This window comes from Vicia villosa, unplaced genomic scaffold (assembly GCF_029867415.1).
Source record: "Vicia villosa cultivar HV-30 ecotype Madison, WI unplaced genomic scaffold, Vvil1.0 ctg.003425F_1_1, whole genome shotgun sequence".
In the NCBI taxonomy this organism is placed as follows: domain Eukaryota; kingdom Viridiplantae; phylum Streptophyta; class Magnoliopsida; order Fabales; family Fabaceae; genus Vicia; species Vicia villosa.
In genome coordinates, this window is record NW_026706203.1 from 25,882 (window position 1) to 53,480 (window position 27,599).

The window sequence follows — 27,599 nt, forward strand, 5'->3', positions numbered from 1 at the left end:
ATGATCTATGGTTTGGTGTTGTTCCCGAATATTCCAAATTTCGTCGATCTAACTGCTGTTTGTCTCTTCATGGATCAAAATCCTGTGCCCACTCTTTTAGCAGATACTTATTATACCATCCACTCCAGGTATGGGAAGAAAGGATCAGTTGGGAGTTGTTTACCGTTGCTATATGAGTGGTTCACTTCACATTTACCTAAAAGCGGGCCGTTTGTTACAACAAAAGACTCACAAAAATGGCCTCAAAGGATCATGGGGCTTACTGGAAACGACATTGTCTGGTGTCCTACCGGAATGGACGTTGAGGAAGTTATAACTAGTTGTGGTACTTTTGACAATGTTCCCCTCATAGGAACGAAAGGTGTTATTAATTACAATCCTAAGCTAGCGCTGCGTCAGTTGGGTTTTGCACTTGAAAACAAGCCTTTGGACAAAGAGATATTCGAATCCGTTTGCTTTGAGAAAGGAACCGATCCAAAGGGTCTAGAAAAGGTGAGGAGTGCCTGGAATAGCATCCATACAGATGATCAGACTTCTCTAGGTGAAAAGAATGTCGTTGCCAAACAAGCCTACACGGATTGGGTTGAGGATAGAGTTAAAGATCGTCTGTTGCCTTTCCCGAAGGTTAATCCATTGTACAAGCAACCACCTAAGGTTCCAATTGCCATTATGCCTGCTGAGAATTGCATCCCAGTAAATATGGAAAGCACCCAATTGCACGAAAAGAAATCAGATGCGCGACCAAAACATCATCTTGTGGACCAAATAGGGGTTGAGTTGACACATGAAGCCAAGGTGCTGAAAGAAGGATCTTTGAGAGTTCAAAAGAGGGCTAGAACGGAAAAAGGTGAAAGGGATACTACTGTTGTTGTTGAAGATCACCAGGAGATCATAAAAAGGGCCGTAAAAGAGGCAGAAGAGAGACTCAAACGAGAGTACAGAGAAGACTTGAAGGCTTATAAACTCAAGATAGAAAGGGAGGCCAGAGCTGAAGTGAGGAGTCTGAAAAAGAAACTGGAAGAAGAGACCACCCAAAGGATAGCGGTTGAGACTCAGCTGAAAGGAAGTCACCTCCGCACCGCCCGACTAACAGAAGAAAACGCCAAGCTCAGAGATCGAATGATGGGTATGGAGGACGTGTCTGAGAAGGATTATCTCCCAGAATGCAAAGGATGTGACGAACTCAGGGAGTGCTGCAAGAAGCTAGATGGGCATTTGTTTCGCAAAGATGAGGTGATTCAAAGCCTTCTTAAAGGAAGAGATCGAGAAGCAACCAAGAAATTGTTTGATGAAACTAAGAAGTGGAGCGACGAGCATTTCAGACAAGGAGGACCTCTGTTTTATATTCAGATGGATTGATGTTTGAGTCTGTATGTTTCGACCACCACCAGACTTGTTGGATGGGGTCTTTTATTTCCCTTGTTGAACTATCCTGTTGATGTATGGCTTGCCCAAGTTTAAATTTCTGTTATGAATAAGAAAGAACTAGTTTCTCTTGATACTTATCTTTTGTCACATTGTTACCTATTCTGGATCAATATTAAATCTTGGATACTCTGAAAATGGCACATCACGTCATACGCACACATGCACTCATACATTCACATTATCACATTGCATTTTTCAGGTTATTGTACAAGAAACTAATTGGGGTCCCTTTCAGCAACAGATTTCTTTTCCGACGACGAAGCTGACTTTCTTAAATCCTTACCGTACCCGGAGCAACGAGAGACTCATGGATCAATTTGAGCAGAACCAAGCTGCCCTCCGTAGGGATATGGATGTTATGGGGGAGAGAATGACCCAACTTATGGAGACTCTCCATGTCGTTGTCCAAGGACAAGAAGAGCTCAGAAAGAGCGTTGCTGGATTGATCAAGGATACTCCCACCAATTCTGCTGAGGGAGGGGTGAAAACTAAGGAGATTCCTGCTGAGGGGATACCGAAGGTAGTGGATGACCACCACGAGGTTATTGACCTTGAACATGATCTTACTGCTGAGTTGACTGAGACCGCTAAGATGTACCAAGCTCTTGAAGAACGCCTTAAGGCTGTTGAGGTTGCTAAAACTTCGAGTTTTAACACTGCTGCTATGTGCTTGGTACCTGGGATTGTTATTCCCCCGAAGTTCATGGTGCCAGATTTTGATAAGTACAAGGGAGTTACCTGCCCAGAGACTCATATTCGTTCCTACTGCCGTAAGATGGCCGCTCACGCTGAGAACGAACCTCTGCTTATGCACTTCTTCCAGGATAGCCTCACTGGAGCCCCGTTGGAGTGGTATATGAAACTCGAGAGGTCTAATGTCAGTACTTGGGGAGAGCTTGTTGATGCCTTCTTGAAACAATACCACTACAATACTGCTATGGCTCCTAGCCGTGCCCAGCTGCAAAATATGTCACAGAAATCTGAAGAGTCTTTTAAGGAATACGCCCAGAGGTGGCGTGAACTTGCTGCTCGAGTCCAACCTCCTTTATTGGACCGAGAGTTGATTGATCTGTTTATGGGGACTCTGAAAGGGCCGTATCTTCAGCACATGGTTAGTAATACTTCTCCTTCCTTTTCGGATGTGGTCATCATTGGTGAGAGGGTTGAGAACTGTGTCAAAGCTGCTACCATTCAAGGTGTTACTAATCCTAGCAATTCAAGTGGTAATGGTAAGAAGCCGTATTCTGGGTTTGTGAAGAAGAAGGAAGGTGAGACTAGCACCGCTTCTGTTGACCAAGGCCGAGCTCCTGCATATTCTGCTGTTCCACCTCCTTATTATCCGATGCCTTATGCTGTTCCTGGTCCGTATGTCCCTCAAGCATATGCTGCTGCTCTTCCACAACCGTGGATGGCACCCGAACAGCCTTTCGTACCACAACAACAAGCTGCTGCTCCTCAGAATCGTCAACAGAACCCTAGGCCTCAAGGTCAAAGGGGCCCGCAAAGAACAAGATTCCAAGATAGGCGTATCGATCCGGTTCCGATGTCATATGCTCAGCTTCTCCCTCAGTTGCTTGCTGGTCAATTGGTACAACTCCGTGAACTTGGACCTCCACCTAGTCCTCTCCCTCCCGGTTATGATGTTAATGCTCGATGTGAATTTCATTCAGGGGCTCCAGGCCATACTATTGAAAAGTGTAGAGCATTCAAATTGAAAGTTCAGGATCTCCTTGACGACAAGCTTATCTCGTTCGCTCCTACTGGCCCTAATGTGCAGAATAATCCTATGCCTCCTCATGCTGGTACGACCAACGCTATTGAGTTATGTGATGATCAGATCCTGGTAAATGATGTTAATGAGGTTAGGATGCTGCTAGCAGTTGTCAGAGAGTATCTTATGCAACAAAAGGTTTTGTGTGAACTACATGACTACTGTTTGCAATGTTCCTCTAATCCTGAGGAGTGCACTAGGTTGAGAGAAGAAATCCAGGAATTAATGGATGAAGGTGTTCTTAGAGTGGAAAGGGTCGTTCCTGTCGAAGATGTGGCTACTTTAGAGATCCCTTACTACCCTGCTGAGATATCAAAGACTCAGGACACTTCTTTGGTCATTCATGCTCCGAGTACTCCTTTGGTCATTTAGGCTCCGAGGACTCCGTTGGTTATTCAGGTTCCAAATGTTCCTTCGACTCCTCCAACCTCGTCTCTTGTTCCCTCTCCTGTGAATGATTCTAAGGCTGTTCCTTGGAGTTATAATGCCGTGTATATTCGAGGGAAGAAGTTTGACTGTCCTCCAGTGGGTACTTCGAGTATCACAAATATTACTGGCACTAGTGGCATTACCCGTAGTGGTCGGATCTTTGCTGCCCCTCCTCCGCCTCTTAAAGAGGCCAACAAAGAGGCTAGTACACAAGCAAAAGGAAAGCAAGTTGCTGTTGATCCTCCTGTAACACGTAATGCCCAAGATGCCGAGCAACTCTTGAAAATCATTAAGAAAAGTGATTACAAGGTGATTGACCAACTTGATCAGACCCAAGCCAAGATCTCCATCTTGTCTCTCTTGGTACATTCTGAAGCTCATCGTGGTGCTCTGATGAAAGTTCTGGCTTCCGCTCACGTGACTCAAGACATTACCGTGCCTCAGTTTGAAGGGGTTGTGACCAACATTGTTGCTGGTAATTGTTTGGGTTTTTCTGATGATGAACTTCCACCTGAGGGTAGAGCACACAACAAAGCATTGCATATCTCCGTCAAGTGTCTGGATGCTGTGTTGTCTCGAGTTCTGATTGATACAGGTTCTTCTCTTAATGTGATGCCCAAGGCTACTTTGTTTAAGCTGAGTATGGATGGGATTATGATGAGACCATGCACTATGAGTGTTAGAGCATTTGATGGTTCTAGAAGGTCCGTAGAAGGAGAAATTGATCTGCCTGTCTTGATTGGTCCTCACATGTTCTACATTGCTTTCTACGTTATGGATATAAACCCTTCATACACTTGCCTCTTGGGTCGTCCTTGGATTCATGCTGCTGGAGCTGTGACATCTACTCTCCACCAGTGTTTGAAATTTGTTGTGAATGACAAGATTGTTGTGATCACTGGTGAAGAGGATTTGATAGTCAATAATCTGGCATCATACCGTTATGTTGAAGTGGAGGGAGAGATACAAGAGACACCTTTTCAAGCCTTAGAGATTGTGTCAGTTGACAAACTCCCTGTGGTCGAGAATAAGAAGGAACTCGGAGCGCCCCTCTCGTCTTTAAATGATGCTAAGGCTTTCTTAGAAGCTGGTACTCCCCATAGTGCCTGGGGCAAGCTGATTGACGTTCAAGAGAAGCGAGACAAGTATGGCCTTGGATATCAACCATCTTCTTCTACTCAGCTCAGCATAATTCCTGGAAAGAAGGTGATTCCCCCCATTTCTCAAGTGTTCGTCAGTGCAAGCACCAGTTCTGGAAGTCAAGTTCTCGCCGTGGATGATGATGATGAAGAAGATCTCTCCAGATTCATTTGCCATGCTGCGCCTGGACAGGAACTCAACAATTGGACTATCTTGGACATCCCTAGAGTCACTTTTTTGGAGATGTAATTTTCTTGTTTCGATAAGTCATGTGCTTCGCCCTAAGCATTTTGACCACTTGTATAAAGAAGGGCCCCCATGTTGTTTCAATTTGTTTAATATTGAATGAAAATCATATCTTCGCATGCAATTACTGTTCCATTTCTTTCATTTTTGTTTTTACTTAAAAAAAAAAAACTTTTTCAAAAATGGCAAAGATTTCCTTTTTCCTTTTTATGTGTTGCATTCTAAGGCATAAATCATCCATCGTGCAGATCCGGCTCGAACTCCATCAAAAATGATAATGTTACAGTTCCACGTCTTGATATCTTCGAGAATCCAATTGACCAAGCTGATGAGGATAGTGGGGAAGATTGTGAAGTCCCCGAGGAATTGGCAAGACTTTTGAGACAAGAGGAGAAATCTATTCAGCCACATCAAGAAGCCATAGAAATCATCAACCTCGGTACAGAAGAAGCAAAGAGAGAAGTCAAGATAGGGGCCGCTTTGCAAAGTGATGTAAAGAGAAGGTTGATTGAGCTGCTTCGAGAGTATGTTGACATCTTCGCCTGGTCATATGAAGACATGCCTGGTTTAAACACGGATATAGTTATGCACAGGTTACCACTCAAACCAGAATGTCCGCCTGTAAAGTAGAAACCACGAAGAACTCGACCTGATATGGCTTTGAAAATCAAGGAAGAAGTTGAAAAACAGTTGAAGGCTGGTTTCTTATCTGTGTGTGAATATCCTCCTTGGATTGCAAACATAGTACCCGTTCCTAAGAAGGACGGAAAGGTACGCATGTGTGTTGACTACCGAGATTTGAATAGGGCAAGTCCGAAGGATGATTTCCCTCTGCCTCATATTGATGTGCTAGTCGACAACACTGCTCAGTATTCGGTGTTCTCCTTCATGGATGGTTTCTCTGGCTATAATCAAATAAAGATGGCTCCTGAGGATATGACCAAGACTACTTTTACCACTCCGTGGGGTACGTATTGTTATAAGGTGATGCCTTTTGGTCTTAAGAATGCTGGTGCAACATACCAACGAGCTATGGTGACCCTTTTCCATGATATGATCCATAAGGAGATTGAGGTGTACGTCGATGATATGATTGCAAAATCCCAAACTGAGGAGGAACATTTGGTATACCTTGAGAAATTGTTTGCTCGTTTGCGAAAATTCAAGTTGAGGCTTAATCCAAATAAGTGCACTTTTGGAGTGCGATCTGGAAAGTTACTTGGATTCATTGTGAGCCAACGAGGGATTGAGGTCGACCCTGATAAAGTAAGAGCAATACAGAACATGCCAGCACCGAAGAATGAAAAAGAAGTTCGAGGGTTCCTTGGAAGATTGAATTACATAGCCAGGTTCATTTCTCATCTCACTGACACTTGTGAACCCATCTTCAAACTGCTGCGCAAAAATCAAGATATCCGTTGGGATGATCGTTGTCAGGAAGCCTTCGAAAAGATCAAGCAGTATCTCCAAGAGCCTCCAATTCTCATGCCTCCGGTTCCTGGGAGACCGCTTCTTATGTACTTAACTGTGCTTGAAGGATCTATGAGGTGTGTGTTGGGCCAGCATGACGAGTCTGGTCGAAAAGAGTGCGCCATTTATTACCTGAGCAAAAAGTTTACCGATTGTGAATCCCGTTACTCACTACTCGAGAAAACTTGCTGTGCCTTGGTATGGGCTGCTCGCCGACTGAGGCAGTATATGTTGACTCACACCACTCTATTGATCTCCAAGATGGACCCGATAAAGTACATCTTTGAAAAACCGGCCCTTACAGGAAGACTAGCCCGGTGGCAAATGCTTTTATCAGAATATGATATCCAGTATGTCACACAGAAGGCCATCAAAGGAAGTGTCCTTGCAGATCATCTTGCTCATCAGCCATTAGAAGAGTATCAGTCGATGAAGTTTGACTTTCCTGATGAAGATATCATGAAATTAGATGATAATGAAGGACCCGAACCAGGAGAGCGATGGACTCTCACGTTCGATGGTGCATCAAATGCTATGGGCCATGGTATCGGGGCAGTTTTGACTTCTCCTCGTCAAACTCATATCCCTTTCACCGCTAGAATATGCTTTGATTGCACAAACAATGTCGCAGAATATGAAGCTTGCATAATGGGTCTCGAAGCAGCCATTGATATGAGGATCAAGATCCTTGAGGTGTATGGGGATTCTACCTTGGTTATACATCAAGTGAGAGGCGATTGGGAGACAAGACACCCCAATTTAGTTCCTTATAGGGATTATATCTTGGAGTTGCTGCCTGCCTTCGAGGAAATCACTTTCAATCACATTCCCCGAGAGGAAAATCAATTGGCAGATGCTTTGGCTACTTTGGCGGCTATGTTCAGAGTTAGCTCCCCTAAGGAAGTGCCAGACATAACGATCCTCCGTTACAAAGAGCCTGCCCATGCATTCCCTGCCCATTGTCTCACTACCGAAGATGTGTATGATGAAAAGCCATGGTATTATGACATCAAAAGGTATGTTGAGAAACAAGAGTACCCCGAAGATGCTACGATTGGTGATAAGCGAACGCTTCGAAGGTTAGCATCCAAATTCTTCTTGTCAGGAGACGTCCTGTACAAAAGAAACTATGATTCAGTTTTGCTCAGATGCGTGGATAGACACGAAGCAGAATTGATCATGCGGGAAATTCATGAAGGATCTTTTGGAACTCATTCCAGTGGACATTCTATGGCCAAAAAGATCTTGCGAGCAGGATATTATTGGATGACGATTGAAAGTGATTGTTATGTGTATGTGAAGAAATGTCACAAATGCCAAGTGTATGCTGACAGAATTCATGTTCCTCCAACTCCTCTGAATGTCCTGACGTCACCTTGGCCCTTTGCCATGTGGGGCATTGACATGATTGGACGAATTGAGCCACAAGCTTCAAATGGGCATAGATTTATCCTTGTTGCTATCGACTACTTCACCAAATGGGTTGAAGCTGCTTCTTACAAAAATGTAACCAAGCAAGTCGTTACTCGCTTCATCAAGAAAGAGATCATATGCCGATATGGGGTCCCAAATAAGATCATCACTGATAATGGGTCCAATCTTAATAACAAGATGATGGTAGAGTTGTGTGAAGAGTTCAAGATCGAACATCACAATTCATCACCCTATCGGCCAAAGATGAATGGCGCAGTCGAAGCTCCTAACAAGAATATAAAGAAGATCGTCCAAAAGATGGTTAGGACGTATAAAGACTGGCATGAAATGTTACCGTTTGCTTTGCATGGCTATAGAACTTCGGTTCGTACTTCAACTGGAGCAACTCCCTTCTCTCTTGTCTACGGTATGGAGGCCGTACTACCTGTCGAAGTGGAAATTCCTTCGTTGAGAGTCTTGATGGACGCCAAACTCGATGAAACAGAATGGGTTCAACGAGGCTTGACCATCTCAATCTAATTGAGGAGAAACGCTTATCTGCTATCTGCCATGGCCAGTTGTACCAAAAGAGGATCAAGAAAGCATATGACAAGAAGATTCGGCCTCGAGAATTCCACACAGGTGACCTAGTCGTAAGGAAGATCTTACCAATTCATACCGATCCAAGGGGCAAATGGACTCCCAACTATGAGGGACCATACATTGTGAAGAAAGCATTTGCCGGTGGTGCTTTAATCCTGACAAAGATGGATGGGGAAGACGTTCCACTTCCAGTCAATTCAGACTCAGTCAAAAAATACTACGCATAAAAGACCCGCTAGGTCGACGTACCTAGGCAAAAATAAGGGCATCCCGGCAAACCAAAAGGGTTTGGGCAAAAATTAGGGATAAAACAAAAAAAAAAAAGAATAACCCGCTAAGTTGAAAACCCGAAAGGGCGACTTAGGTAAAAAGGGGCATCCCGCTGGATTGAAAACCCGAAAGGGCGATCCAGGCAAAAGTTAGGGATCAAAAGCGAGAGGCTGCAGTCTGAATATCTTTCACAAAGACCCCTATACGCCCTTGGCAGAACGGACAGATCAATCCAACCATTACCCTTCTGAAGCAAAGCATTGAGAGGATCGAGGATATGGGAATTGTAGCAATGTCAGTTTTAATGGAAATTCGAGCATTTCTCTTTGCCATTTTGCTTTTTGCATTTTATTTTCCTTTCGCAACTACCTCATTTAGGAGTTGCTTCCCTGTACAGAAGCCTATTCACAGGCATTCCATCAATGAAATGATCTTTTGATGCAAAAGCTTTCTTTCTTTCTTTTTCGCATGCGAAATGTGATTTAATTCGTTATTAAACATTGCATTGAAAGCGTGGGGGCAATAATCGCAAAATCAAAACGAAACATGATGTTACATAAACATAAAAGTGCTCTAAGGGGCACCATTTGCATCCAAACGTTGTTTTCTGTGCAGGTTGCAGGTTTTAGCCACCATCTTGGCTCACGATGTGTCACATAAGTCATCATCATCCCACGTGAAAGTTCCAGAGTATAATTCATCAGTACTGGTAAGCACGAAGCACCTGAAAAAGTCCTTATCCCTCTTCCATATGGCAGACGAAGAGCGGTCTCTCAAAACTCGTGATTCCCCAAGCAGCTTAGGATGTAAGGAAGGTCGAGCAAGTTCATCTCGTCCCCAGCAGGGCTATGTTCCAACCCTCAACGCAGTTACCAACAATCTTTGGTACTGTAGGGTTCCAATATCAATTCACGATGATGGCTCAAGATCACAAGCAACGGACCCCAATGATCCTACTCTTCTGTTCCACCAAGGGCCTTTATTTGGCACTCTCTGCATATAGTACTCATTGCATATAGCATTGCATCCTCGAAAGCGTAGCATATCCATCACAATGGATCATTACGCCACAAAAACTCAAACATGCATACAAAGCATGAGCCAGATAATAGGAGCTAATGTTGAATCAGAACAATGACCCATCCCCTCAAAGTTGTTACCTGTACAAACTTTGCCTGATATCTGCTATCATACTACAAACGCTTTTAAGCTGCGGTGCCAATGCGGGGTATCTTCAATATCCAATGAGTGTCCGACGCAATGTCTTCTTCTGTCCTTCAATGTCGAGTCGATGTTGAGTCATAAGGTCGCCACGAGGTCTTATTCCTTTCCAAAGTGTGAAAATTGCACGAGATTTTCTTTCGATGTTGAGTCATAAGATCGCCACGAGGTCTTATTCCTTTCCAAAGTGTGGAAAATCGCACGAGATTTTCTTTCGATGTTGAGTCGTAGATCGCCACGAGGTCTTATTCCTTTCCAAAGTGTGGAAAATCGCACGAGATTTTCTTTCGATGTTGAGTCGTAGATCGCCACGAGGTCTTATTCCTTTCCAAAGTGTAGAAAATCGCACGAGATTTTCTTTCGATGTTGAGTCATAAGATCGCCACGAGATCTTATTCCCTTTTCTTCTGTTGACGAGTTGATCGCCACGAGATCTTCTTTCGATGTTGAGTCATAAGATCGCCACGAGATCTTATTCCCTTTTCTTCTGTTGACGAGTTGATCGCCACGAGATCTTCTTTCGATGTTGAGTCATAAGATCGCCACGAGATCTTATTCCCTTTTCTTCTGTTGACGAAGTCGATCGCCACGAGATCTTCTTTCGATGTTGAGTCAAAGATCGCCACGAGATCTTATTCCTTTCAGTCCCGATGTTGAGTCATAGATCGCCACGAGATCTTATTCCTTTCAGTCCTGACGTTGAGTCGTAAATCGCACGAGGTCTTTTTCTTTCGATCATTGTTTCATACAACCATTCTCTTTGAAAACCCCATATTGGCACCTCAAGTTACGTTACAAGCTACCACTATTCAAACCCACTACTCACTGTAAATATATCCGCCAGCAAAACAAATTCCTCTCCTTCCCCAGCAGATATCAAAACAAAAACAAAGAATAAAGATCACTCCATCTTTTCAGGAAAAATTTCAGGTCTTTGATATTTAATCTTCTTCTACCTCGAATGTTCGAAAGGCTAACGCCAATCTCACCTTCAGGTTTAAGATGATTAAATAGGGGCAGCTGTCATACCCCAAATTTGTCCTACCCCTTTACTTCTAACTGGCTTAGGCTTTGTATTCATGTACATACATCACTTAGGTCATAATCCATACTCATGCATTCATATCATGGGCGCTATTCAAAGGCTAGCAAGAAGAAGCTCTATTGCAAAGAATCCTGATCAGAGAATAAGGAGACTGAGGTATAATCATGTGGTTCTATGTTCAGGGAAATCCTCCTGGATTGGGGTTTCTCTTTGTCTCAAGTCAAGACATTGATTGAAGGATACTGGCTCGCAAATCATCCGGTTCTTTGAATCAGGGTTTCTTTGACCAAAGTCAACCAGTTGACTTTCTGGTCAACATTTAATCAGGAATGGTTTCTATGTGTGAAAATCTTCTCACACTGGCTATGTGGATATGTTTGTTTGACTGGATTTGACTGGAAGAGATTTAATCGGGAATTTCATCAATAGTCGGGAAAATCAGAACAGTTGACTTTTGGGTCAAAATCAGAAGAATTATTCGAATATTGACCTTTGTTGGAAAAATCGGTCAAGAAAAGTCAATGAGGTGAAATAAAGTCAAGATAATATCAAGATTACCAAAAATGGCAAGGTAGTTGAAATGTGAAAGTTTCCATAAAAGGCGAGTTCTAACACTTAGAAAATTCTTGAAGGGTTGAAAATTTGGTTGACTAGCTTACTTCATGCAAATAATGCATGCATCTCAAGGCATTTTCTCAAGAAAGTCTCAACATGAAAGTTGCTCAAATCATGCCCCTCTACAATTCCCTAGTTGGAAGTTTTCTCACTTGAGGCCTGGTTAAGTAGATAGAAGACAAGAAAGGTGGAAGAATCACATGGAAACCATATTCCACACTTAGAAAAATTTAGAGAGTTTGAAACTTGCCAAGCAGCTGACTTAGAGCCCATTTTACACGTGTTTCTAAACCTCATTTCAAAACATGGTCAACACCAAAAATGTTCATCTCATAGCCCTCTACAACATTGTAGTTGGGAGTTTTTTCATATGACACATGGATTGAGAGTTATTAAAGAGAGAAGTTGGCAAAAATCTCATTGTATACGAGGCAAAAGCTGGGCAAGTTTCCTGGGCAGCATGGTCATTTAATCAAGCACGTGGCGTGCCAACTTTGAGGTTGATTATAGAGACACACAAGGGTCTATAAAGTGTAAACTTGGTATCATTCTTCTCTCCTCCATGCCCTCTATCCATTGAAACAAGAATTGAACCGATTGAGTGAATATTGAATCAGTTACTAGTCTTCAAAGTCTGGCCCTCGCGAAGCTCGTATCACGCAACCAGTCAGGCCAAGATTCTAGGTCACGAGCGTCATTGTAACAAACACCTGGCGTGCCATTTTGGACATCAAATTTAAGACTCTACGAACCTTCATTGGGATTCATCTTGGTATCAAATTGCTTCTTCTCATGTGCTCTTTCCAACAAACCATAAATGGGGGCCATTGAACATGTGTAGACCAAGATACGGATCTTCAAAGTCTTGCTCTAGCCAAGTCATATTTTTGCTAAAGCCGTGAGGCTGGACCAGGCCACACGCAGGCAAATGTAACATTGGCGCTCCTATAAGTTTCAAGCCACTTTCCTCACACCTCAAGCATCGATCCAAAAAACCTTCCAACACCAAAGTCACTCTATGCCATGTACTCTTTAAGTTGGCCCCAAGAATGAATCGTTTAAAAGCTTGGAGTTAGAGCTATTGGTGCACAAAGTGGATGCCATGGGTGATCTTATAATAGGCAACATGTGAACTATTGCAATACAATTATCCTACATAAAGCCATGCTGAGCTACTGAGGTCAAAAAAAGCCAGTGTCATGTTTACTACAATTGCCCAAGACTTGTTCACTAAGCATAGAGAAAAAGATACACTACAAGTTCCATACCATAAGCTTCCATACACTCCCTATGTCATGCTCACTCTATATAAGCTAAACACTTCACAAATCACGGAGGATTCATTCACGCTCATTCTCTCACTTTCAAAAAACCCTCTCGAAACTCTCTCCTCTCTCTCTATTCTCTCTCTCTCAAAGAGTTTGTTACAAACCTCTAACAAACTCCATAACCGAACCACCACTCTTCATCCTCCATGGATCTCCACCACCAAACTCTCAACCTTCATTGACCTTCGCAACCTCATCACCACCACGCAATCTCCAACAAACTTCTAACAAACTCGGTGGATCTTCATCGCCATCCACCACCGCATCACTCTCTAACCGCCACCAACCTTCAGCATCACGATGCTGAATCATCCCTAGTAGATCCGTAACCATCTTGCTCAACAATCGCCGCTATCACTTTCGCCTACAACCGTAGTGTGGAGTTCACATTGAATCGTGAGTTTATTTCTCCGATTCAGGTTCATTTCATTGCAGTTCGTCACTCTCATCGGGAATACGAAGGAACGCGAAGTTCTCTCATCTTTCTGACTCAAGATCCGAGCAAGTAAGTGCGCTAAATCTCTTAGCATACTTATCATACATGATAGGAATTAGGAGTGTTCATGCTGCACCGATTATGAGCTTTATGTCCTTAAGAAATAAGTTTGATATGCTGTATGAATGCTGAGACAATGTTTTTGAACGCTATGGATGATTACGAATACCTAGTTACGTTTAACTTCAGTTTTAACAAGATCTTGTTAGTTAGAGTTTTAAAGGTGCTCACGGTTACAAAGTTAGAGGAGGAATCAATAGGAACCGAGGGCATATTCGTAACCTACGCGAAATTTTGAGAGGAGAGGTGGTCCTTTTTCTCGTTTGCGGAGTGTGGCCGTTACCGGCGCCGTCGTGAACTAACCGGGGAAGACGATGAATAGTAGGCGAGCTACTGTTCACGTGGGTTGCATGAGCCCTTCTCTTTTTTCTGAATATGTGAACCCTCGGCGTGGCAGTCTCTCACTGGTGTGTAGTTCAACGTTTTTTTATTTTTTTGTCTTCATGTGTAGTGACGTGTAAGCGTGCGATAGGTGGAGGCGAGTTTGTCTTGTAGTGATTTAAAATTACCTGACCAGTTGATATCACATTGATGCATCATGTTTTAACTTTAGAAAAAGAAAATCATAGTGTTACAAAATAATCATGTGCTGATATTGAATAAGTGGAATAGGTGGAGTGTAACAAATAAGCAGATGGGCCGCAAACACTAGGCCTGGGAATTTTCTGGATTATACCCTTGCTCTGCTAGTATACCTATAGCCTCATGAGCATGGGCCTGAACGCCTTGCTCTTCCCACCCCCTTGAATCAGGCCCATTTTTTACTTGTGCATAGTTTCAGTTCATTAAAAAAACGCTAATACACCCCCTGGCAGCTTAGTTCTAATTTCCATTTTAATTCTTTTGTTTCCTTTTTTTTTTGCTTCTTAAGTCTTTTTTTAGCCAAGTAAAATGTATAAAAATGATTTTAGATATTTTAGGGTGTAAATAATGTTCATAATTTTTTGTTGATTTTTGTTAATTGTTTTGACGCTTTTGATAAACTTTTTTCTTTACAATATCTTGAATTCTTTTGTTTTTTAGCTTCTTTGTAAATAACTTGTTAATAGATTTAGGAATTCATTTTAGTACCGATTTTTTGTATATAATTAATTGATATATGTATGTTTGTGAATGCCAATTTGTTTGCTATAGTTCTCAATTTTATTTGTCGCGCATTGATCTTCCTTTGCCTATTCCATGTATAGTTCCTATTAATAAATCGTATAGTTTTATCATTTTAATTCCCTTATATAGACAACTTAGACTAGAATTTAGAAATAGTTCCCTTCTTTCATTCTTTTTCTTTCCAACTTTAAAACATTAACAAAGGAAGATGCGAATCACATTAAGAAAGTGATAGAGAAATGAGTGGGATTCATTCCCTAATCTGTTTCTCAATCACTTAGTGGCATAGAAACGAGTGGGATTCATTCCCTAATCTGTTTCTCGGTCACTACTTAATGGGAGAGAAATGAGTGGGATTCATTCCCTAATCTGTTTCTCAAACATTAATTGATGGGAGAGAAATGAGTGGGATTCATTCCCTAATCTGTTTCTCAAACATTACATAATGGGATAGAAGTGAGTGGGATTCATTCCCTAATCTGCTTCTTGATCATTATACATTTTATGTGATTCGAATCGCAAACAAATTCCCCTTAAAAAATACACAACCAAAAACACTTAAAACATCTAACAATGGTTCAGACTAAAGTAAAGTAGAGAAAGTGGTGAGTGGCCCGGTATTGGGTATTGTTCATCACTCATCTACCCTAAAAGACACAAACCAATCTCTTTCTTCTTCCTAAGGGCACCGTTATCTCCGCTCCATTGCGTCCTAGGCGACCCCTTATGCAAGAGCGCGAGCGTTAACGCCGCCCAATTAAAAAACACAAAAACAAACAGAAAATCGTGAGCCGAGCTACGGTAACTCTGATTCCTGAAAAGGATACGTAGGCAGCGGGGTAGGGCCCGTGCGAGTACAATTCTTTATTTTCCCTACATTTTGCATTCATTTCGCATTTAGACATAGACATAGTACACACCCTTTAGATAGAAACAAACATAGGTGGATACCATCGAGTACGATGGGCGTGAGGGGTGCTAGCACCTTCCCCTCGCGTAACCGACTCCCGCACCTAGATTCTCTGGTCGCAAGACCCCGTTCCTTCCCTCTGTTAGGTTTTCTGATATTCCTTTCCCTTATGGGATAAATATATTGGTGGCGACTCTGTTCATTTTTCGCGAGCGTGCGACAAGAGGTACTAAGTCCATAAGTCCAAATCTCCAAAACGCTCGGGATAGTAACCAATAGTCCGAAAGAGAGCCTTAAACGTTTTTTAGTTTTTCGTTATTTATTAGTGTTTTAGCATAAAATTAAAGTATGGTCCAAGTGGACAAAAATAAAATAGCAGAAACATAAACATAGTGTCCAAATGGACAAAGAAAAAATAGCGGAATATAAACGTCCAAACGGACAAAGAAAAAATAGCGGAATGTAAATATGATGAAATGATAAAATAAAGCGATAAAGCGAGAAATAAAGAGCGGTATAATAAATTGCGGAAGTTAAAGTCAATTGTTAGATGTTAAAGATAACCATCTTGAAACTTGTCAAGTATGTTATCAAAGTTAGTAAGGAAGATCGATGGTGAGTGAAGGATGTTCTCGGATTTAAATTCAATGGACATTTATCAGAAGCTTGATAAAATCATAGCGACTACACGATAAACCTCCATAAGTCTTAAATCAACCGCATACAATTCTCTTCCATATTTGATCTTTTTTTATTCGGGACACGAAATATTGCGCTATGTTAAGCAGATCGCCAAGTGATTTATGTAGAAATCACCCTACAACGAGGCCGGTCAAAACTTTATGTGCTAATGCATGCGAGAGAAGCGATATTTAGATCACTCTCCGAAAGCAATACCGCACGAAAAGAAAAATAGGGAGTGATCTCGTCTTTACCAAGAATCCATAAGAATTCTCAACGTATCAAAGACTTTCATCAATCAAAAGAAAAAGAAATAAAATATGGAACCACATTCAAAAGCTCCTTCCATCTCTAAGTTCAATCACTTAATATTGCGGATTCGGATTTTCATCCTATCGACGCCCTAAGTCCATTGACATTAGAGAGGAATTAGGCCTCTAATTTGTGATTCAAAGAAAAATAGAATGGAGTAGGAGAAGAGAGATATGTTGAAAAATCATCACAAAAACTCTCACCAAAATGGATCATCAAGTATTAAATCAAAAGAAAATTTAAAACTATTTTTGATATTTTTGGTATATAATAAAAGAAACTACTACTAATATATTTTTGTATTTTTGAATATATGAAATCAAAACAAAAATTGGAAGAAATAAGTATCCAAACAAAAACAAATCACATGGGCTCACAAGATTAATAGAAGGGAGAGTGCAAATATAAATTTGTTGGGCTTCCAAGGGTGCAGGCCCAAAATGAATTCAGCAAGATAGGGGGAGGTGAGAATCTGAACAGCAGGTGCAAGTAGGAGAACGAATTGGGCTCTCAACAGCTTAAGCCCAATAATCAATTAACAAAAAGAAAGACCTAAATCTTAAAAGACCATCCGCCTCTTTTCCTCGTCAGGTTCGGTTCTTCTCCTTCCCTGTTTCACGATTTCTTATTCTGCTTCATGGATTTCTTCTCTCAATCAACCAAACTCGGGCAAATCTGGTCGCGGTTTCGGTGAATGAAGGTGTTCATTGCGGTGATGTTTGTTTGAAGCTGCTTCGAAGCTGATATGTGGATCGGTGATGACGACGTTGTTGCTTCGATGCTTGTTGCTGAGCGTGAACGTTGTTGTTGTATGCGTTGCGCGGCGAGGATGATGATGAATGCGTTGCTGTGAGTTGAAGGATGAGGTCGCGGATAAACGTTGTTAGGTATGTATCGGTTTCGTTCGTTTTGGATCGGGATGGATCGGTGAAAGGCCTTGCGTATGGTGGTGATAAGTCAACGCTAACGTCGATGTGGATACGAATTTGCAGGTGCAAGCTGGTTGGGATTCAACACTGGGAGCAATGATGTTGCGATTTGTTGTAGTTGCAACTGTGATTCGGTTATGAATTTTATTGCAGGTTTTGATGGTATGGTTATGGAGATAGGAAGGATATGAAAGGTTAGCTTTATGAATTGGAGGAAATTTTGGTATGGAGTTTGAAGGAGGTTCGGTGAAGTTGGATTTGCAGGTTTTATGGATTGTTGAAGTTTCTGAATGAGAAGCAGAGGTATGGTTTTGTGTTTCCGCGGCTAGAAATTGCATTTAGCTTCAACAAATACTCAAAGAGAGTTCATGAATTGAACCTCTCATGAGTTTTGAGTGTATGGTTCTGTTAAGGTTCAGTGAAGCAGAGAGGTTGAGGAGGTTTTGGAGGAGAGTTTTGAATTTGAATTTGGCAGAGTAACTCTGCATTTTTCTCCTCCCCTTTTCTGACTCTGATCATATGGTTTTATAGGCTTGAGAATATCTGAAATGCGTGTGAAATTTGTTGCTCAAGTGTGTGAAGAAAAATGATCAAAGCGTGAGGCAGTGAGGTGGATAGGTGGAACCGAAATCGTGACTGATGCAAATTCTCTCCTTTTGTTCAATTTCCTTTTGCCGTGAAGGCGGAAACCGTGACTATTTGGTGTGGGACCCCACAATCTCAACTTGGCTCATGGCTCATGGCTTCAAGTAAACATACTCAAAATGGCTTGGAGACTTCAAAGCTTGGACTTGGACACAAGTATGGAATGGATCTTGGACCAATAATAAATGGGCTTTTGCAAATTAGAATTAATTGGACCCAAGTGAACCTCCCTTTTAATATTGCACCTATTAAAACAAAAACAAAAAAACAAACAAATAACAAAATAATATGATAAAAAAATGATTTATTAATTTTAATTCAAAATTCAAATTAAACTTAAAATGAATTAAGAGTTAAAATTATAAATCTAAAAGTGTTAATAAAAATCAATAAAAAAGCTATTAAATCAGAAACTCTAATAAAACACGCAAAATGAATGCATACATGTATTTTTTTATTTTTTAAATGAAATGCGAATAGACACATAAAAAGCGGGTCAAAAATTGGGGTATGACAGATGCCCCTATTTAAGTTTCTTCTATCCGGAGATATGAAGATTGAAATCTTCGTCTCGACGTGATTGAAGAGACTTAAATACAGAATACACAATTTTTGGCCCTGCAATGCCATACAATGATTATGATTATGAATGCATATGATTTCCACGAGAGGGAAACAGGACACCACTGGGGGAAAAAGAACTCCACTGGGGAAAACAAATGTCTTGCGGGAAAAACTCCACTGGGGAAACAAGACTTTGTTGGAGAGACAAGATTTTGCTGGGAAAAGAAACTTCACTGGGGAAAACATTTCGCACCAGAGAGGTTAAAGCATCACCTTTCTCCGGAGGTGAGAAAGGGGGCATCCTCTTTCACTGGGGATGAGAAAATATGCATCATGAATCAGAATGCCAATCTTCCGTTAACAGAAAACACACCATCGTACCACTGATGATATGAAGAGATGTACCGTCTTACCACTGACGATAACATATACCAACGTTCCACTGAAGGTATGCTACCAACTCAATAGTTGAAGGTAGAAGAAAATCGAATCACCGCCTCAATAGTTGACGAAAAGCTACCAACTCAATAGTTGAAGGTAGAAGCAAATCGAATCACCGTCTCAACAGTTGACGATAAGCTACCAACTCAATAGTTGAAGGTAGAAGAAAAATTGAATCACCGCCTCAATAGTTGACGAGTAGCTACCAACTCAATAGTTGAAGGTAGAAGAAAACCGAATTACCGCCTCAATAGTTGACGATAAGCTACCAACTTAATAGTTGAAGGTAGAAGAAAATTGAATTACCGTCTCAATGGTTGACGATAAACTACCAACTCAATAGTTGAAGGTAGAAGAAAATTGAATTACCGTCTCAATGGTTGACGATAAACTACCAACTCAATAGTTGAAGGTAGAAGAAAATTGAATTACCGCCTGAATGGTTGACGATAAACTACCAACTCAATAGTTGAAGGTAGAAGAAAATTGAATTACCGCCTCAATGGTTGACGATAAACTACCAACTCAATAGTTGAAGGTAGAAGAAAATTGAATTACCGCCTCAATGGTTGACGATAAACTACCAACTCAATAGTTAAAGGTAGAAGGAAATTGAATTACCGCCTCAATGGTTGACGATAAACTACCAACTCAATAGTTGAAGGTAGAAGAAAATTGAATTACCGCCTCAATGGTTGACGATAAACTACCAACTCAATAGTTGAAGGTAGAAGAAAATTGAATTACCGCCTCAATGGTTGACGATGAGCTGCTGAGAATAATTAGTTGCCGCTAAGAATAAGGATAAACTTCTTCTTTAATCAAGGACATGGCTTGAGAAAAGGAACTGGATGCAAACTGTCACTTCTGATGAAGGGACTTACCATTTGCTGAGCTTCTTCCATTTGGATGCAAACTGTCACTTACACTGAAGAGACTTACCATTTGCTGAGCTTCTTCCACTTGGAATCAAGAAGTTCATAAAGCCTGAGAGATTATCACTTGCTTTGAAGATAAGATTGATATGTGAAGACATACAAACTTGCTCAAATAAAGAGGCTTCTATTTGTTGTCAACCAAAACATGATGAGGACAGAACCTGCCCCTTGCTTTCAAGTACAAATTTCAACGGAGTGCAATGACAACACTGCTGGGAAATAAGCCTTTCAATATCTGATAAGAACATCAATCACAAATGAATTTTCCATTTGAGGAAAGCAGAATCCTTAAGAGGTGCAAAATAAATGCCTCCTCAATCTAGGTTTCCCAGCCTAGAGAGGTTCAAAATAGTATTGCAAGAGACCAAAGTTCAACTCCAAGAACAAACTGGATAGAAACGGCCAAACAAAGTTTTGCCCCTTGAGGAATAAACTCAACTGGGGATTAATTCCATCCTGATAAATGAGCTGAGGAGGAACACCGAAGCAAAATTCTTCCACGAGGACCAAACTCAGTGGGGATTATCAATCTTTGCAAGGAATTTACAGATCAACTTCTTCTTATCAAAAAGATTGGACAACACATCAAGCTCTATTATGGGGAAATCAGAGAAAATTTCTTTGGAGAAAATCTCCATTCCGAACTTGCAGAGGAACTAAGAAGTTAACATCAAAGCAAATAAGTTAACATGCGGGGGATTTTAGTTCAAAACTCAACAAAAGGTGAGAAAGAAAACCCAACAGTCAACCGTTGTCTCAAAACTTCTTGGTAGAGAGTGACATACTCTAGATTAATCATGGCAACAACCTTTGTACTTCAAGCTAATGAGGTGATCAAGGTAACTTCTGATTCACAACTTGCCCCAGACTACATGGTCTATGAGAGGAAACTACCTCAAAAAGGTTCACAGAGATCCTTAGCGTCATGAAGACTTGGAATAATCTGCCCCATATCAACAAATTTTTGGAGAGATTTGTCAAATCTCGACGTAGCTGCCCCAGATTGACTAAACTTGGCACATTCTTTTACTCGACAAAGTCTTCGAGCTTTTCCCCATGATGGTAATCAAACTTGCAAAAGCATTATACTGGGAAAACAACATGCCCCTGGCAATGTTTTAGTTTTCTACTGATGATCAGATGTAAACTTCCTGGATGTCAAACAAATGTTTACAAGCAGAAAAATGTTTATTCTGAGAATGATAATGAAAATGCAACAATTATGTAAGTCTTGAAGTTTCAAAAAGATGTCGCAAAACCTTGTGAATGAATCACTAGTTAAGAGATGACATTGATTTTTGTATGCATGTGATACCAACACAAGTTTTCAGCATAACCGATAGGAGTCAGGAACGCTTTCTTGTTTAAGTATGCTTTCGAAATAAACCCTGCTTCAATTAGGACTTTTGAGGGTTGTAACGTGGCCTGGTTCACGGTTTTCAAAAAAAAAGATTTTTAGGCTCAAAGTTTATTTAGCCCACCCCAACTTCGTGATGTTCTCCAGTCCTATGTTCAGTTAATTCAACATGAGTATTCATCTCTCAAAAGGATTTTGTGCCATTAAAGACCTAATGAAGCTTTCTTGGAGTAGCAGTCACCCTTTTTTTCTTCGTTTTTTATTCACACAGATTTGTTCATTGTTGAGGACTTTTGCTCTGTAGTCCTTTCTTTTCACTTTTCACTTTTTCCTTTTTTTTTAATTTATTTATTTCCCTAACTTTTGCCTGGACTGATTCTTTTGAATTGGTCGTCCAGCGGGATGCTCTAACTTTTGCCTAAGCCACTTGTTTTCAATTTTTTGACTTAGCGAGCTTTTTTCTTCTTTCTTTTTTTTCCTTTTTATTCTTTTGATTTGAATAAATCGTGTGACATTGACTTTGTCTTGACTTGCTGAGAGGATTGTGACTGCCTCATTTCTTGGCGTATGGAGGATAACCATTGTGGTTTCACATTTTCCAGCCTTTTGATGCGCGGGGAATAACTATTGTGGTTTCCCATGATCCATCCTTTGATGTGGATATGACGTATTCGACCCTTGGATGCACAATCCTTTTTGAAATCTGAACACTTGGTCAAATCAATTGAACACTACCCTGCCCCAGGTTAAAAATTAGGGTTTTTCGTTTAGAAAAGAAACTCCTACTTCAAGGCTCAAAGGGGTTATCAAGGGATTATCTTCCTTATATCTCCGGTGTTTGGGAATTTGAAACAATGCCTGTACATCATCAGCAGGGTTTTATTCAAAAGCATACAACCAGAAACTTTGCGTTTTCAGATCATCATGCTCCCTCCAATCTTTGCATAAGCAAGAGTTTGGCAAAAGTAATTGGTATCATAATGCATAAAACAAATCAACATGATTGAAACGAATGAATTACTTCAAGACAAACATTATCATTGCATTAGCATTAACATTCAAAAATAAACAAGTTTCTACATGCAAACAATGCATTGAAAAACAAGAAATATTACAAATGGAAATCAATAAGAATACTAAAAACTGAGAAGACTCTCTCCCTCAGGATTTGTGCTAAAAGAAACATCTTTCGAACTTCAGGCTACCATCAATAGTGATTCAATCATGCTTTGGCAAAGAATTGGCTTGAACATCAGAACCAACTTCTTGGAAAGTCAAAATACCACCATGGATTAATCTTTGAACTTCATTTTTTAGAGGCCAGCAATCCTCTAAGCCATGTCCAGGAGCATTCTGATGAAAAGCACAAGTGACATTAGCATTGTACCACCAAGGGAGTTTCTCGGGAACAGGAAGCGGTGACCTTATCTGAACCAAATTCTTACGAATCAAAGCAGGGTACAATTATGTGTAAGTCATGGGGATAGGACCAAAATTCCCCTTTTGAGATTGATTTTGCTCGTTCGGTGGAAGAGCTTGTTGACGAGTATTCTGCTGATAATCTAGAATCGCATGAACTGAATTGGATACAGGAATGATAGGGGAAACATGTTGATGTTGATGATGATTGTTTCCTCCCCTGATTCTCTTCTTTGAAAATTCATTACCAAACTTCTTCACACTACCAGCTGAGTTACCTTCTTCAAGCGAACATTCCTTTCGGACATCTTTTTCTAGAAGCGCATTCATATCCACCTCTCCACGGTAGTCAGTAGGTGTATGGACTACTATCCCCTTAGGAAAGGATGAGTTCAGAGTTTCAAGAAAGACCTTTGCTCCTTTCTTCCTTCATAGAAGGATTGACTTGGGCAGCAACTAAAGTCTCAACCAGAGCAATCAGATGCTCCATACCAGCCTTCAAAGTAATCACCTCTTCACGGAGCTCAAGAATCTCTTGTTTGATACTTTCCATTTCTTCTTAGCAAGAGTGTTGTACTGATGATTCCAGGAGAACGCAAATAAGGCTCTGGAAAACTTCTTTAGAAAGCAGGACCAAATGCAGAATGATGCATGCAATGCCAATGTTTGTTTTAATTTTTGAGTTTCAAGGAACTTAAGATATTAACTTGTAAACACTCAAACATTGGACTAAAGCTTCGATTAAGTTATCATTAAAATCAATCATCCATTTTTGTGGATTAGAATTTTCACCCCATCAACACCCAAGATCCATTGAGTTTGATGAAACTTATGATGTTTACAAGGAAAGACCTCTAAGTTCCTTGAAAATCAAAGGAAAAGAGTTTTCATGGATGCATGAATGCATGGTTTATGCATCAACCACAACCAAGAGCACGCAAGGTCACATAAGATCATAGTTCAAAGGTTCGACGTCACGAGCATGGAGCCATGGGTCTAACCATCCCAGAAGGTATGATATAGGGAATTTTGTGCCTGCCGATCGGGTTCTACAAAGGTTCCCAGAGTTTTCAATCTTCTATCGGATACTATTGGCACGCACAATTGCTCATGGGCGCCAATAATATGCCTAAAAAGACCTCGCCTGAGCGTAGTATCGCATGACAACAAGCTCAAATTGGTACTTGATCTTGTTTCTGCACTACATCCTAAAAAGGCTTAGATGGTTTAAAAGGTTCTAGGCCATTCAGCTTCTACGGACACTCACTATTGAAAGTAATAGCGTTATCACGATGGTTCGTAACAACATCTACCACCTTCCATGAGGCCTCCACTGATTGGGGTTCCACCATATGACGCTCATGGTAAGGATTGCTCATGACATGCGACTATTGGTCTTACCACCTCCTATCTCAAGTTACTCACCAAAGTCCGGGTTAGAACTTTATCTCATCACAGAGGAACCATCGAGCACCAAAAAGAAAAAAGAAAATAAACAAACAAAGCACACAATACTATATACAGATAAAAAACACACAGATAAACAAAAATAGGCCTAACACGCTTAAAACTGGGTCCCCAGTGAAGTCTCCATTTTTATGTAGCGGGGAAAATCTGAGATCGAAGCCATGGAATTGACTCGACTCAATATTTCGTTTGAAATTGCCACCGCGCTTTATTGTTTCCAAAGGAAAAGGGAAAAGAACGTAAAACCCAAAGTTTGTTTTTAAAACAAAAGAGAACTCAGGTTCGGGTGTTGATTATACAAGGGGAAGGTTTTAAGCACCCCTCATATCTGTGGTACTCCACAGGAACCTTTTTGAAAATCTGTGTCGTGTGTGCTAAAAAAGGGGTTTGTTTTATTTTTAAAATAAGCTCGGCAAAGCGTTAAGCCTTGTGCCTACATACCTCCTCGGTGCAATGGAGAAGTCGGAGCTAATGTAGTTCCGCTTAAAAGGGAAAACATTTTAAAAAAACGAATAAACACTTTATCATCGTCAGAGAGAAATACTCAGCCATTGATCTTGAGCATGAGAACAAATGAGTTCTTTGCATCGCAAATGAAAGAAGGGCTCCAACTCGGATAAAATCGACGAGTATGCCACTAGCTCTCTCCCGCGGAAAAGATCTCATTATATCAATCAATTTCAAAATCGTGGGGTATAACCACTCGTTTCGACAATTAACAGTGTCTAAACTTTGAAGAAAAAGCCACTAAGGGCAAAAGATATTTTTAAAGAAAAGGTTTAAAAAGAGGTTTTACAGACATAAGAAGGTTTTTGAAAAAGGGAGAAGATTTTGAAAATTTAAGAATGGGATGAGATGAAGAGGCTATCCTATTGCGTAAAATAAAAGCTAAGGAAAGAAACGGTCTAACCGAAGAAGAAGCCAACATTTGACATTATGAGTCAAGGTAGAGTTCCCATCCTTTGGAGTCATCAATACCAAACCAAAATATTACCACTTGGGGATCCAGAGAAAAACTTATTATCTTAGCACCACTTTGCATTAAGCACATTAAAATTCTGACATAAATCGGGCAGAATAACGGCTGTTTTCGGGTAAAATCCTTATCTCAGTGCCTTGGAATTAACCATCAAGGACTTTCAAGGAAATACCTACATACACAAAGAGACAACAATCCAATGCCACACAGATAGAATAACATCAGAAGAGGGTCTAGAGGTACTAAGTCCATAAGTCCAAATTTCCAAAATGCTCGGGATAGTAACCAATAGTCCGAAAGAGAGCCTTAAACGTTTTTTAGTTTTTCGTTATTTATGTGTTTTAGCATAAAATTAAAGTATGGTCTAAGTAGACAAAAAGAAAATAGCAGAAACATAAACATAGTGTCCAAATGGACAAAGAAAAAATAGCGGAATATAAACGTCCAAATGGACAAAGAGAAAATAGCGGAATTTAAATATGATGAAATGATAAAATAAAGCGATAAAGCGAGAAATAAAGAGCGGTATAATAAATTGCGGAAATTAAAGTCAATTGTTAGATGTTAAAGATAACCATCTTGAAACTTGTCAAGTATGTTATCAGAGTTAGTAAGGAAGATTGACGGTGAGTGAAGGATGTTCTCGGATTTAAATTCAATGGACATTTATCAGAAGCTTGATAAAATCATAGCGACTACATGATAAACCTCCATAAGTCTTAAATCAACCGCATACAATTCTCTTCCATATTTGATCTTTTTTTATTTGGGACACGAAATATTGCGCTATGTTAAGCAGATCGCCAAGTGATATATGTAGAAATCACCCTACAACGAGGCCGGTCAAAACTTTATGTGCTAATGCATGCGAGAGAAGCGATATGTAGATCACTCTCCAAAAGCAATACCGCACGAAAATAAAAATAGGGAGCGATCTCGTCTTTACCAAGAATCCATAAGAATTCTCAAGGTATCAAAGACTTTCATCGATCAAAAGAAAAAGAAATAAAAGATGGAACCACATTCAAAAGCTCCTTCCATCTCTAAGTTCAATCACTTAATATTGCGGATTCGGATTTTCATCCTATCGACGCCCTAAGTCCATTGACATTAGAGAGGAATTAGGCCTCTAATTTGTGACTCAAAGAAAAATAGAATGGAGTAGGAGAAGAGAGATATGTTGAAAAATCATCACAAAAACTCTCACCAAAATGTATCATCAAGTATTAAATCAAAAGAAAATTTAAAACTATTTTTGATATTTTTGGTATATAATAAAAGAAACTACTACTAATATATTTTTGTATTTTTGAATATATGAAATCAAAACAAAAATTAGAAGAAATAAGTATCCAAACAAAAGCAAATCACATGGGCTCACAAGAATAATAGAAGGGAGAGTGCAAATATAAATTTGTTGGGCTTCCAAGGGTGCAGGCCCAAAATGAATTCAGCAAGACAGGGGGAGGTGAGAATCTGAACAGCAGGTGCAAGTAGGAGAACGAATTGGGCTCTCAACAGCTTAAGCCCAATAATCAATTAACAAAAAGAAAGACCTAAATCTTAAAAGACCATCCGCCTCTTTTCCTCATCAGCTTCGGTTCTTCTCCTTCCCTGTTTCACGATTTCTTATTCTGCTTCATGGATTTCTTCTCTCAATTAACCAAACTCGAGCAAATCCGGTCGCGGTTTCGGTGAATGAAGGTGTTCATTGCGGTGATGTTTGTTTGAAGCTGCTTCGAAGCTGATATGTGGATCGGTGATGACGACGTTGTTGCTTCAATGCTTGTTGCTGAGCGTGAACATTGTTGTTGTATGCGTTGCGCGGCGAGGATGATGATGAATGCGTTGCTGTGAGTTGAAGGATGAGGTCGCGGATGAACGTTGTTAGGTATGTATCGGTTTCGTTCGTTTTGGATCGGGATGGATCGGTGAAAGGCCTTGCGTATGGTGGTGATAAGTCAACGCTAACGTCGATGTGGATACGAATTTGCAGGTGAAAGCTGGTTGGGATTCAACACTGGGAGCAGTGATGTTGCGATTTGTTGTAGTTGCAACTATGATTCGGTTATGAATTTTATTGCAGGTTTTGATGGTATGGTTATGGAGATAGAAAGGATATGAAAGGTTAGCTTTATGAATTGGAGGAAATTTTGGTATGGAGTTTGAAGGAGGTTCGGTGAAGTTGGATTTGCAGGTTTTATGGATTGTTGAAGTTTCTGAATGAGAAGCAGAGGTATGGTTTTGTGTTTCCGCGGCTAGAAATTGCATTTAGCTTCAACAAATACTCAGAGAGAGTTCATGAATTGAACCTC

The 27,599-nt window shown here is 40.5% G+C and overlaps 1 protein-coding gene across 1 annotated transcript; it reads left to right on the plus strand.

The window, feature by feature from the left end:
- On the plus strand, positions 1 to 27,408 carry LOC131640959 (uncharacterized). Its single transcript, XM_058911310.1, has 3 exons — positions 1 to 361; positions 467 to 1,126; positions 27,371 to 27,408. The coding sequence occupies exons 1-3, from the start codon at positions 1 to 3 to the stop codon at positions 27,406 to 27,408; spliced, it is 1,059 nt and encodes a 352-aa protein (XP_058767293.1).
- Positions 27,409 to 27,599: the final 191 nt, after the last annotated feature.

What these genes read in the sequence shown, in the direction of transcription:
- LOC131640959 (XM_058911310.1), top strand. Translation starts at nt 1, where the DNA reads ATGATCTATGGTTTGGTGTTGTTCCCGAATATTCCAAATTTCGTCGAT. An exon ending in TCCCCTCATAGGAACGAAAG is followed by an intron (nt 362 to 466) that starts GTGTTATTAATT and finishes GCTTTGAGAAAG; the next exon opens with GAACCGATCCAAAGGGTCTA. An exon ending in GCTCAGAGATCGAATGATGG is followed by an intron (nt 1,127 to 27,370) that starts GTATGGAGGACG and finishes ATTTTATTGCAG; the next exon opens with GTTTTGATGGTATGGTTATG.